We start from the raw sequence: 13,799 nt of genomic DNA on the forward strand, positions 1-13,799 counted from the left end.
CTATGGCCTATCCTTTCGCTATACACTTAAATTGTCACCCAAAATCTCACTGCTATCAATTTCAGGTTTCAACCAGCTTCTTGTACCTAGTATTATGTGAACTTCAGTGTTTTTCAGGAGTGATTCAGACTCTGGCACTTTGTTGCGATGCTTTAGCAGTTAACCATTAGGATTTTAATACTCTTACCTGTGGGAGATATTTCTTTCAATGTTACTCTGATCTTCTAGGTTTCCTACAGATATTGTCATGTTGACTGGATGGAGAGTCACCTAATCTGAAAAATCCTTGTGTGCACCCCGACACAGTCAGCTATCTGAGTGGCAGTCTCTGATGTGTAGTGCACACCTGACCCATTTAGGGGGACCCTTCAGTTCTCAACCCTATGGTGCAAGACCAAGAAGTCACACCCCAGCTTGTCACAGAACATTCGAAGTCTCTAGTTCAGTCCCTCCACTTGACCCAGAACCAGAGGACCATGATCATTTCTGGGGACAGTGCTGCAGACTGTATGCTCAACTGAAACTCTGTGTACTACAGTGATTAAACATTCCTAATGGATATTTTGTACAAACTGTGTAATTTACTTATACTATACATAATACAGAAAATACTACTGTGAAGGGGGAGGGTGGGCTTGTACCTCTTTACAATAAGTCAGAACAGTTTTGTTCCCCGTAATTGTATTCAATCCAAGAGAAATTATCAAACTCTTCAGCTTAATTTTGCAGCTAATAATTGTCCGATAGTTACTATATGGAAAGATGTGGTGATCAGCACTATTTTGGGTCTAACAACTAAACAAAATAAACTATGCATTATGTATGTGAAGAAATAAAAGAATTAAAGATCATGCCTTGAGCAAAACACACTTTTCTTTGTTCCCAAGCAGAATGCTTCAAAACATATTTATTATTAAAGCAGGTTTAGATGCAAGAAGTGAGCATTCCACAAAGGAAATTCACCTCAAGATGAATCTGATAAGAAGTTAGTTTCTCAAACCAGGCACATAGTCTGATGTAGCAGACATGTCTAGAAAATGGTATTTTACTACCAGGTACCTACTCAGGGGTAGGCAGACATACCTGGGACACGATATCCTACTGTGGAAAAATTGTGTCTAACTTTCAGTACATCTACATCTACATCTACATTTATACTCCGCAAGCCACCCAACGGTGTGTGGCGGAGGGCACTTTACGTGCCACTGTCATTACCTCCCTTTCCTGTTCCAGTTGCGTATGGTTCGCGGGAAGAACGACTGTCTGAAAGCCTCCGTGCGCGCTCTGATCTCTCTAATTTTACATTGGTGATCTCCTCGGGAGGTATAAGTAGGGGGAAACAATATATTCGATACCTCATCCAGAAACGCACCCTCTCGAAACCTGGCGAGCAAGCTACACCGCGATGCAGAACGCCTCTCTTGCAGAGTCTGCCACTTGAGTTTATTAAACATCTCCGTAACGCTGTCACGGTTACCAAATAACCCTGTGACAAAACGCGCCGCTCTTCTTTGGATCTTCTCTATCTCCTCCGTCAACCCGATCTGGTACGGATCCCACACTGATGAGCAATACTCAAGTATAGGTCGAACGAGTGTTTTGTAAGCCACCTCCTTTGTTGATGGACTACATTTTCTAAGCACTCTCCCAATGAATCTCAACCGGGTACCCGCCTTACCAACAATTAATTTTATATGATCATTCCACTTCAAATCGTTCCGCACGCATACTCCCAGATATTTTACAGAAGTAACTGCTACCAGTGTTTGTTCCGCTATCATATAATCATACAATAAAGGATCCTTCTTTCTATGTATTCACAATACATTACATTTGTCTATGTTAAGGGACAGTTGCCACTCCCTGCACCAAGTGCCTATCCGCTGCAGATCTTCCTGCATTTCGCTACAATTTTCTAATGCTGCAACTTCTCTGTATACTACAGCATCATCCGCGAAAAGCCGCATGGAACTTCCGGCACTATCTACTAGGTCATTTATATATATTGTGAAAAGCAATGGTCCCATAACACTCCCCTGTGGCACGCCAGAGGTTACTTTAACGTCTGTAGACGTCTCTCCATTGATAACAACATGCTGTGTTCTGTTTGCTAAAAACTCTTCAATCCAGCCACACAGCTGGTCTGATATTCCGTAGGCTCTTACTTTGTTTATCAGGCGACAGTGCGGAACTGGATCGAATGCCTTCCGGAAGTCAAGAAAAATAGCATCTACCTGGGAGCCTGTATCTAATATTTTCTGGGTCTCATGAACAAATAAAGCGAGTTGGGTCTCACACGATCGCTGTTTCTGGAATCCATGTTGATTCCTACATAGTAGATTCTGGGTTTCCAAAAACGACATGATACTCGAGCAAAAAACATGTTCTAAAATTCTACAACAGATCGACGTCAGAGATATAGGTCTATAGTTTTGCGCATCTGCTCGACGACCCTTCTTGAAGACTGGGACTACCTGTGCTCTTTTCCAATCATTTGGAACCCTCCATTCCTCTAGAGACTTGCGGTACACGGCTGTTAGAAGGGGGGCAAGTTCTTTTGCGTACTCTGTGTAGAATCGAATTGGTATCCCGTCAGGTCCAGTGGACTTTCCTCTGTTGAGTGATTCCAGTTGCTTTTCTATTTCTTGGGCACTTATGTCAATGTCAGCCATTTTTTCGTTGGTGCGAGGATTTAGAGAAGGAACTGCAGTGCGGTCTTCCTCTGTGAAACAGCTTTGGAAAAAGGTGTTTAGTATTTCAGCTTTACGCGTGTCATCCTCTGTTTCAATGCCATCATCATCCCGGAGTGTAAGTGAGGAGAATGAAGTGACATAAAAGACAACAGTCACATTCTGTGCTTTGTAAATTCTTCTCATTCACATCTGTGTCCTACTCCAAATTTTATCCATTAATGTCCTTCACGCATTGTCATTTGTAAATCACATTGAACCAAATGACAGAATGAGCTCAGCAACAAACAACTTATTTCTCAAAACTTTGATGCATCAATGTTTTTCAAAACTCCTAAGATAAATATTGAAAAATGTTGTCAACATATTTTTACTTTATAAAAATGACTAATTATCTATGTGTTTCTTGTTCAGGTTTTATTTCCCCAAAGGGAAGCCAAGCAGCGAACAAAATTTGGATGCTGTAGTTCAAAAAATATCTGCTGCATTTCAACAGTTTCCTGGGCAGCAGGTATCCCAAGAAAATTTTACAGTTATCACCAAGGTGAGTGTCTTTCCACTAGTTTTAAAAGATGTGGTTCCTTGTGGTTTTCAAAGTATGTTAGATGCTTCATTTCCATTCATGCTATTGAGAATAGTAGTCTTGTAATCCAGATAGAAGTGTGCTCTCTAAATCATTGTAAAGGGGGAGAGGGGGGGGGGGGGAGGAGAAGGAGGAGGAGAGAGAGAGAGAGAGAGAGAGAAGTGTGTAGGGAACAATGTTTGGTTCATTGGTGATGGCAGGGGAGGGGGGAGGTACCATTTATTACTGAAGTATGGCAGAAGTTCAGTCTGGAGGAGATCAATTAGCATCATCTTTCTTTCGTAACTAGTGGCTTGATCAGAAAAAAAAAAAAATTTTATTGGATGCCAGCAGTCAGTGGAGATGATTTTACAGAATGGCTGAAAACTAGGCTATCTTCCACTGTTATGCAAAATGTAGCATCATTTCTTTGCTTCATTTATTATCATTTTCTGTATGTCCCAGCTCTGTGGATATGTTTCAGTAAATCATAACATATGATAGAGAGACATAACTGTCACAAATGATTTGTATGCTATTTTCAAAACTAAATGTCATTAATAATAAACTATAACTTATTCTTTGGTCTTTGCAGATTTAGGTTGCAGAAGTCTTGTTTGATTTCACCACCTTGTCCCCAGTGTTCTCACAGATCTTCTTCATAAAGCGATGTAATGTTGAATTTGTTTTGGAATTCCTGTCTGCTACATTTGCGAAACATCTTGTTTCCATGTAGTTTTATTCTGCAGTGACATTTTTTATGGTGTTAGCAGTGCACCTACATCCCCTTGTACGGCCATTTTAACTTTCGCAGATATGAGGAACATCATTTCAGGTGTAACTCTTCATGTTCTCATGGTATAATGCTTTATCCATAAAATTATGCAAATGGAGCCATATCAAGTAAGACTCCTCTGCTGATATTTCAGCAGAAAATGTCCAGCCCTCTCCCATTGTATAAGGGAGATTTGAGACTGTATCCTTAGTCTTACCAGATGACTGGACTGTTCTCTGCCAAATGATCAGGAGAAGAGACTTACAGGATATGGATGCATTTTGCTTAATTTTATAGAACATAATTTCGAGTGTTTATATTCACTTAAGGCCTATTATGTTTTAGCCCAGCAATCTGACCTGTATAACAGCATAGTAACTTTCATTACCATCAGTAGTTATATTTTGCTTTCTGCACAAAACACAGGCAACTCAGGAGGCATTGAGCTGTGAGCCCCACCATCCAACTTATCCTGCCAAGAGGTCAATAAGCTCCTGATGAAGATACTATGTACCACACTTACACATGCCAATAATAAATTTTGTAGAGAAAAGACTGATAAAGGAATTTCCTTTTCAAGTAATTTAGTGATGGAATGAATAGCAATATGTGTCGTTGCATTACCTGATTCTTGGAGTATGGTATTTCTCCAAAATGGTGTGTGCTTTGGACATTGTGCTCTTGCAATTTAGGTATCATTTTTAACGATCTTAAACATCATTAAAAATTCAAAAGAGTAAATACTTGCAGCTTTGTGTAAATAAATGTACAAATTCTATTCTGAACATTAAGTAAAGGAAGCTATTCATTTTAAATTTTTATGTAGCCGTTCATTAAAAAAGATGTTACTTTTAGTCACATTCTCAGCTAAAAATCAACAATATTGACAAGTAACTGTAAAACAATCACTGTCATGAGTGGCCTTCTGCCTGATGTTCATTTACGGCCTATGCTCAGCATGTATATGTATTGTGACATTAAATATTTTATTTACTAGGCATTAATAATGAAATGAAAAACTTTAAGCTGCACGTTAGAGTTTTTGATAAACTGGAAAAGAAATGGATGGAATAATTGAACTTACTACAGTATAAATTTAATTGAGATGAATATACTGCAAAATTAGAAAATATTTGTATGTGACACTTGGTTATATGTTTTAACATGAGTTGTTCATTTATTTCATTTTGCTGATTCCCTGTGCAAGGATAAATTATCCAGTGCATATGTATGAATCTTGCATGAAATAATATATGCTTATGGTTTTAGGCATGTGACTGCCCATTGTACTGGAAAGTTCCACTTTTCATTGCTGCTGGAGGTGAAAAATTAGGACACGTCGAAGCGAATTCCTTCATAGATTTCTGGAAGCAGTAAGTATGTTCAAATGGGAGTGCTGCATTTTGATGTAGTGTTGATCATAGTAATGAATAGTAAAGCTGGGATTTTAAAAATTTGCACCTGTCATTCGATAGCCATTTTAGCCTCCCCCTCCTTTTTTTAAACAGGAAAGCCCTATCCTAATAAATTATCTGGTCTGCAAGCTTGTTAACAGTATTTTTTGTAAGCTATGACATATATTCATGACAATGTGAGATAGATTGCTACTCAGCACTTAGAAAAAACACTGAGCAGTGGGCAGACACTTTTAAAAGTAGACTGTTGGATTAGCTGTCTGATCAAACCCTTCATGAGATAAAGAAAAAACGCGTATACATATAAATATTCATACATGTACAACGCACACATGATTGGTCATCTCTGGGCACTGTGGCCCCAATAGGATGAGTAGTAATCTCAACTAGGGCGGGTAATGGGGATACAGAAGAGACATGGGGCGGGGTGAGGGGTGGAGGTGGAGGCTAGCAGGGTATGGGAGAGAGAAGACACTGTAATGCTGTTTGTGGGAGTGTGTTGGGATGTGTGGTGCAAGGAAGAGGATAGAAGCAGGTGGATGACAGGAACTGGTCCACAATAAATGAATACTGCAAAAAACATATCTCTTGATCTTACAATCTATGTGATTCCAAACAAATGAATATTATGCACATTAGAGTTCAATGGGATTATTCTATTTTAGAGACTTTTTTATATTATACATGTAATTCGGGCATAGAATGTTGCAAGTTACATATTTTGTGAAGTAGTCTCCTCATCTGGCATGAAACTGTTTTTCCCCTTGAGATCCAACTGTTTGTTCTAGAATTCCCCCTCATGGTAACAGTCCTTTGTGGAAATGCAGTTGGAAAGAAAAGGGTTACTATATTAATGAGGATGTTGAATTTTTGCTTTATGTCATTAATTTTTAAACCTGTCCACCCTTTTTTAAATAAGCTATTGAAGCTGCTTATGTTATCTTGACTATAGCTTCTACATGTGGTTCTTAAAGATATGTTGTTAGTAATACAGCCTTTTATTTTCGAGCTTAATATTTCAGCAAGATGGTCACTAAAGCCTGCACTGAGAATTTTTAGTGAAGTGCCATATATACTGTTTTGCAAGTATCTGTTACTCAGATAGCAACTTTTACTTCATCCTTAAATTCTAGGATGTAGCAAAGTTCAAAAGGGTCTCTCCGTTTTTACATTTTGTGAGAAAATCAATGTTTAAGTCACTGCATATTATCAAACCTTAATTCATCTTATTTACATTGTTTAACAATGACTCCAGTTTATTTAATATAAGTTCGGAATTTCCAGATGGTGATCAGTAAACCATAACAATATCCAGGTTGAAATGAAAAATTTTTGTAGCTGCATTTTGTAGACCTTTTTGACACTTGTTCCAGTTAAGTTAGATAGGTTAGTAAAATCTATATTTTCCCTAATGTAAATTGCTATGCCATCCTGTTTGCTATTATTTTTGCAACAATAGGAAGAGGAAAGAATTTATTTATTTTTGTATGTAATACTAATTCAGGCTTAAGCCAGTGCTTAAAAATGCATAATAGTGAGGTATCCTTTCGTTCACCTGTTAACAGTACGTTATTGTTGTCGTTCCTATTACTGTGATGAACTGTAATCTAGCCCATTTGATACACAGTTTGCAATGCATCTTTCACACCTACAGCACGATCAGTCTTAAGTAACCAACCAAATAATGAAAATACACAATGATTTTCCATGGTTTGAATGCGCACATAGTCCATCAAATAATGTCCCAGTTCCAGTAGCATAACAGTCTTGTTTGAACTACAACAGATGATACATGAAATTGATGGTAAACTAACGTACTTTCTCTTACAAATGTTCAATATGTGCACCTTTAGTGACATGGTGTACATCCAACCTAAAATCCAATTCTTCCCACAGCTCTGTTATCAAGTCCAGAGAAATGGAAGCAGGAGCTTCTTTTCTGTGCCTCACATGTGGCAGATGAGTTTGCAACATAGGGGTCAGAATTAAACTTTAAACAAAACACATGTTGAACCAAAATTACAGATTCATTCTTAGCAAACTGCAGAACACAAAATGCTTTACATTCGGGAATCGCCATTTAGTGTGTGGGGCATATGTCGTAGTACAAGCGGGAAAACAACAAAGCAGTACTCATTATCTAAAACTGTTTGAGTTACAGTTTAATTGTGATGTTCAACCAGAACTGTAAAACACTTATAGATGATAGTATTAAAATTTATAAAGGGGACATTCTTTTATGAACACCCTGTACTTCATGAATGTGTACTTTCAAGTTATGAAGTTCTCAATTACAATTGCACAGCAAGTTAATGTAGAATTTTAGTTCTTTGAAATAAAGTCAGAGTGCACAGAGAAAAAACCCAGAGTTTCCGTAATCATTTATTTTCATTCTTAAATATGTTCCGATTTTTTTCAATCACATTTCATGATTTATTATGATTAATACATTTTTTTCAGAGCTCACTGATGACACAATCAACCATCATCAGTGCTGTACACAGACACCTCCTTATTTGAGCTTGCAATCCTGTTCACAGTTTAAATGTGTGCAAAATGTCTTGTTTCTGATTGGCCAAATCCAATGTGGCCGCCTCGAACCAATCCCATTCTGATTTTCCTGTAGACAGAATTATTAAATGCAAATGCATGTTCCCATGCTCTCTAGGTTGCATACTGGTGTGACTCAGACACAATGCAAATGCATGTTTCCGTGCTCTCTCGTTTGCATACTGTTGTAAAGATTCACCTGTCGTGTACATGCCACACTTATTTCCTCATTCACTCAAATAATAAAACAAATGAAATTGGTACTATTAACATAAATCAGAACACCAATAAAATTAAAATTATTACAGAACGAAAAGAGCTTTACAGGAAATGGTTTTGTTTTGACATTGTAAAGCTAGATATATCATCAAACACCGTCATTGCTTTTAGCCAATACTTATGAACTTGTCGCTTATTCATGGGAGCTGTAAATTTTGTGTTTTACATAATTTTATTTATCTCGAAAAGCTCTGCAAATAAGAAGCTGAACTTTTTATTGCCATTAGCAATTAGCATAAAAAATGTTGTATCAAGTTTCATCCTGTTTAGTGTAGGGAAAAGGTCTGATGAATGTAGTATTTTGTCACTTGTAGGCCTTGTGACATGACAGATTATATTTGTGCATGGATGATATGTTTCGGTCACGAGTGATGCTCTGGGACATATAGGCTGGGCACACATGGCTACAGGCAAGGCAGTGGTGATGTGTCGGCTGCTGGCTCATGGCTGCTTTCGGCACCCATGGCAGCCAGCTCTCAGTGCCCATGGCAGCCAGGCAGCTGAGCTACGAGGGTGGTTTGTAAAGTTTTCGGAATGGAATAGAAAAAAACTACTTACATCGCTGAAACTTCTTTTATTTTTCAATATAGTCTCCTTGTAGATTAATGCACTTGCTCCAGTGATGATCCAGTGCCATGATCCCATCTCGAAAATGAGTTTCCTCCAGGCCTGCAAAATAGTTGTCAACTCTGGCTATCAATTCTTCGTTTGAAGTGAATCTTCATCCACCAAGAAAAATTTTCAGTTTTGGGAAGAGGTGGAAGTCTAGCGGAGCCATATCAGGTGAATAAGGTGGATGTGACAACAGTTCATACCTTAGTTTGTGTAATTTTGCCATGACGATGGCACATGTGTGTGGGTATGTATTGTCTTGATGGAAGATGACTTTATTCCCTGCTAAACCTGGCCTTATTTCCCCTATCTTTTGTTGCAGTTTGTCTAGCAGGTTGGCATAGTATTCTCCAGTAATTGTTTGCCCAATGGGGAGATAATCTACAAACAGAATCCCCTTTGCATCCCAGAACACTGATGTCATGACCGTTCCCGCCGAAGGAATTGTCTTTCCTTTCTTTGGTGGCGGAGAATCAGCATGTTTCCACTGCTTTGACTGTTGTTTTGTCTCTAGGGTATAGTAGTGCACCCAAGTTTCATCTGTGGTCACAAACTGGCACAAAAAATCTTGTTTGTTGCTCCTAAAACAGGCCAAACATTGTTCCGATATGCCCATTCTCATGCTTTTTTTGATCCAGCATCAAGAGCCGCAGCACGCATCTTGCAGATAATTTTTTGATTTCTAATTCTTCAGTTAAAATGTGATATACCCTCTCGGATGACATCTGGCAAGCGTGAAAAATTTAATGCACTTTCAATCGGCGATCCTCCATGACCATTTGTGTACTTTTGCAATGATTTCTGAAGTAGTGACACATCTTGGCTGACCACTGCACAGAACATCTCTCAAGCTCTCCTGAACAAATTTAAATTCATTTGTCCACTTGGCAACAGTTGAATATGAAGGAGCAGAGTCCCCCAGTGTATTCTGGAAATCGGCATGAATGTCCTTTGCTTTCATACCTTTCTTTAAGAAGTACTTAATCACTGCTCGAATCTCAGTTTTTTCCATCTTCGAAAATCACTACATGGGAACAACAACAGAGCCACGTCACTGCCACAGCTCTTTTCCAAGATCGCTGATGTGGCACGTGTTTACAGGCAACAGTTCAATGAATATCACGTGAAAAACTCGTTGCACTAGCACTGACCTCTTGTGGTGATTCTGAGAACTTTTCAAACCAGCCTCTCATTTTGACATGCCAGATTCAAAGTAGCAGACATTATGCTAGTTTGCCCTCTAGTGGACACAGTGGCATATGTTATATTGTTCACATACTTGCACCCACAGTGCAAACTGTAATATGTGAAGTGAAAAACAATATGTCAGTATGCCAGTATACAGATATGATTTGTAATTAATGTAAGTTAGGAGATACAGCACCGAGATGATTTTGTAACTGAAATTCAGCAAATATTTAATAACTTTTATAATATTTATGGCACAAAAGAGGTCAAGCACTCAAACTGTAGCTCTCAGTGATATGCATCAATTGAACGACTTACATGTTTTGTAATGTAATTAATTAAGCTATGGGATACTTTTTAATCGAACTTTAATTAAAAATCAATATATAGTCTGATACAAGACACATATGCAATCAGCAAGGCAGTATGCATTGATGAACAAAATTGCACACCACATCCAACATTTAGTTTGTAAAATTTATATTTTTTATTGTGTGTTTTTTAAATTCATTATTTATTCTTTTGCATAGTTTCACATGCAACTTAGAAACAGTTACAGCTATCATTGTTCTGATAACTTCAGTGAAAAGAGGAAGAAAAATATCACAGCATAAGGATTATGAACTGATATTTAGAACTGCAACAAAACTTTGCATTCGTTTAATTTTAAACTTTGCCCAAATTACTACACAAATATTAAGTGTAAGTTATCAGTTTTGATTAGAATTTTAGTGCACAACTAATGGCTCAATCAGATTTTGAATATCAGTTATGTGTAAAAAGTTATATATCAGGCTGGTGAAAATACAAAGTCATTAAGCAACATAGATGTAGGGTGATTCCATGGAGGGGAGGCTTTGAAAGGGTGGTAGTGAACTTGCGATTATAGACCATATGGTTCAAGTTTGAAGAGACAAGATCTATCCTGGTCTGAGCAGTCATCCAGCCACACACGTTTTTGGTGATGAAATTTTTTGCATCATCAGTCATGACTCTTAGAAATATTTCACATGACTTCATTGAGGACTTAAATTTGTCCTGCATCAGTCAGGACTCTGATTTATTTCCGTCGTTAGTTTAGCAGAAGATGTATTTTTGCATCTGAAGTTCATTTGGACTCTGAATTTGTGCTCTGAGTCTAGACTTTAACTCAGTTTGCCAGTGAAGGACTTTGAATATTTTCTGCTATTAATCAACACTTAGGTTAATGCATTGTGTGTTGATTAGACTCTTTTTATATGTGAATTAGTGGTAGCTTCTGTTAAATTTTAGCTGTCTGCATTTTCCAGCTATTTTTGTGTTTTATTTTTATATGGTATGTTTGCTAACCACTATTAAGAGGTTCCAGTTGTTTTCAAATCATTAATCACATAGCTACTTTTAGCAGCCTATGAATTAATATGCAAATTTTAAAGACAATGAACAATTTTAGTTAAAATTTAAACATTGTAGTTGGAGTATGTTATTTAATGTTGTTTGCTCTTATGTTCAACCTAGTGACTATTTTTCAGTCAGATTAAACCATCAGAGGTGAATTCACTTGTTTATTTTATTTTAAAGGCACACAGTAACTAGGCAGCCTTCATATCATCCCCTGTTTAGTCAGTGAGAGCTGTTATTGTGACAGCCTGAAGATGGCAGAGATGAAATAGAGGGAGAAAAAGATTATCTACATCTTGTACAGAATCAAAGTGCATGTATAAGAATAAAAGGGTATGAAAGAAAGGCTGGAGTTAGTCAGGTTCATAGCTTAAATCCCTTGTTATTCAGTCTCTGTGTAGAGTAAGCAGTAAAGGAAATAAAGGTGGTATTTGGAAAAAAGTTTGGGAGAAAAAATAAAAACTTTAAAGGTTTGCCAATGGCATTGTAATTTTGTCATAAACGCCAAAGGACTTGGAAGATCTGTTGAATGGAATGGATAGTGTCCTGAAAAGAATTTATAGGATGAACATCAAAGAAAGTAAAACAAGGGTAATTGAATCTAGCCTAACTGCATGAGACAATGGTGGAGGAATTAGATTAGGAAATGAGACATGAAAGGAGTCAGTGGTCTTTGTTACTTTGACATCAAATGACTGACAATGGGCGAAATAAAGAATATTTAAAACACAGATTGGCAATAACAAGGAAAAAGTTATTGAAAAAGAAAAAAATGTTTCGTCTATTGAACAATGGAAAGTCCAGTAAGAAATAACAGTAATATGGAAAGGATAGATTGTTACTCATCATATAGAGGAGGAATTGAATTGCTGATAGGCACAATGAAAAAGAATGGTAGAAATATTCAGCTTTTGGACAAAGTTCTTCAGAAGTAGAAAAATGACTCTTAGCACTATGGGCTCAACTCCTCAGGTCATCAGTCCCCTAGAACTTAGAACTACTTAAACCTAACTAAGCTAAGGACATCACACACATCCATGCCTGAGGCAGGATTCGAACCTGCGACCGTAGCGGTCGCGCGGTTAGACTGTAGCGCCTAGAACTGCTCGGCCACCTCGGCCGGCTCAGAAGTAGAAAACTCACACACATTCACAGAAGTACAATTCATGCACATGTAGCCACTGCATCTCTAACCGCATCTGATAAGAGCAGCAATGTAGCTGGCATGGGTAATGGGGGTATAGAAGAATTGTAGGGTGAGGAGGGATAGGGATAACAGGGTAAGGGTGTGCAAAGTTCTGTAATGCTGCCTGTGAGTGTGTGTTGGAGGAATATGGTGGGTACAGGATAGTTCTTCAAGGTGCTACATTGGAAGATTGTGCTGGCGGGGGGAGGGGGGGGGGGGAGGAGAGTGGAGAGGAGAGGGAGCAAAGCAGAGAAGGGGAAAGGACTATGTAGGTGCATTTGCAGAGTAGAGGGTGTGTGTAATACTGGAGTGGAAGCATGGAAGGATAAGCAGTGAAAGGCAGGGACTAGTGAAGGTTGAACCTGAGTGGTTATGGGAATGAAGGGCATGTCATAAGGAGAGTTCCCATCCGTGCAATTCAGAGAAAGGTGGCGGTGGTGGAGATGGTGGTGGTGGTGGTGGTGGTAGTAGGAAGAACCCAGATGGCACAGGCTATGAAGCAGTTTGGCCACAGGTGGCCATTCGTGCAGGCAGACAGCTTATTAGTTGTTGTGCCCAAGTAGAATGGAGCACAGTAGTTGTAGCTAGTTGGTAGATCACATGGCTCCTTTCACAAGTACATCTGCCGTTGCTGGGATAGGGGATGCCTGTGACCGGACTGGAATAGATGTAGATGTAGATGTACAATTGGTGGTAATGGAAGTATTTATGGGACAGGTTTTTCATCTAGGTCTATTGCGATGATACGAAGATGACAGTTATTTATTTAAGTGTTAGGAAGTCTTTTCTGAAAGTATTTGTCTGGAGTGTAGCCTTAATATTGAAGAGAAAAGTGGACAATAAACAGAAGAGATAGGAGAAGAATAGAAGCTTTTGTTATGTGGTGCTATAGAGGAATGTTGAAGATTAATTGGGTAGACTGGCTGTCCAATGAAGAGGTACTGAATTGAATAGAGGAGAAAAGAAATTTGTGGCACAACTTAATTAAAAAAGGATAGGTTGGTAGGACACTTCTTCAGCCACCAAGATATAATTAACTTGGTATTGGAAGGTAATGGGGACATAAAATCTATAGAGGAAGACCAAGACTTGCATATAGCAAGCAGGTTTAAGTGGAACATTTAGGACCCCAGGTTAGGGAAACATCGTACCTCTACATGAG

The 13,799-nt window shown here is 38.4% G+C and overlaps 1 protein-coding gene across 1 annotated transcript in view; it reads left to right on the forward strand.

The window, feature by feature from the left end:
• LOC126234997 (uncharacterized) overlaps positions 1-13,799 on the forward strand; it is a 347,601-nt gene that overhangs the window by 233,329 nt on the left and 100,473 nt on the right. Inside the window, exons 3-4 of the mRNA XM_049943735.1 lie at positions 3,105-3,234; positions 5,297-5,400. Of these exons, the coding sequence (XP_049799692.1) occupies positions 3,105-3,234; positions 5,297-5,400 (234 nt within the window). The remainder of the gene's footprint in view (positions 1-3,104; positions 3,235-5,296; positions 5,401-13,799) is intronic.

This window comes from Schistocerca nitens, chromosome 2 (genome assembly GCF_023898315.1).
Source record: "Schistocerca nitens isolate TAMUIC-IGC-003100 chromosome 2, iqSchNite1.1, whole genome shotgun sequence".
In the NCBI taxonomy this organism is placed as follows: Eukaryota; Metazoa; Arthropoda; class Insecta; order Orthoptera; family Acrididae; genus Schistocerca; species Schistocerca nitens.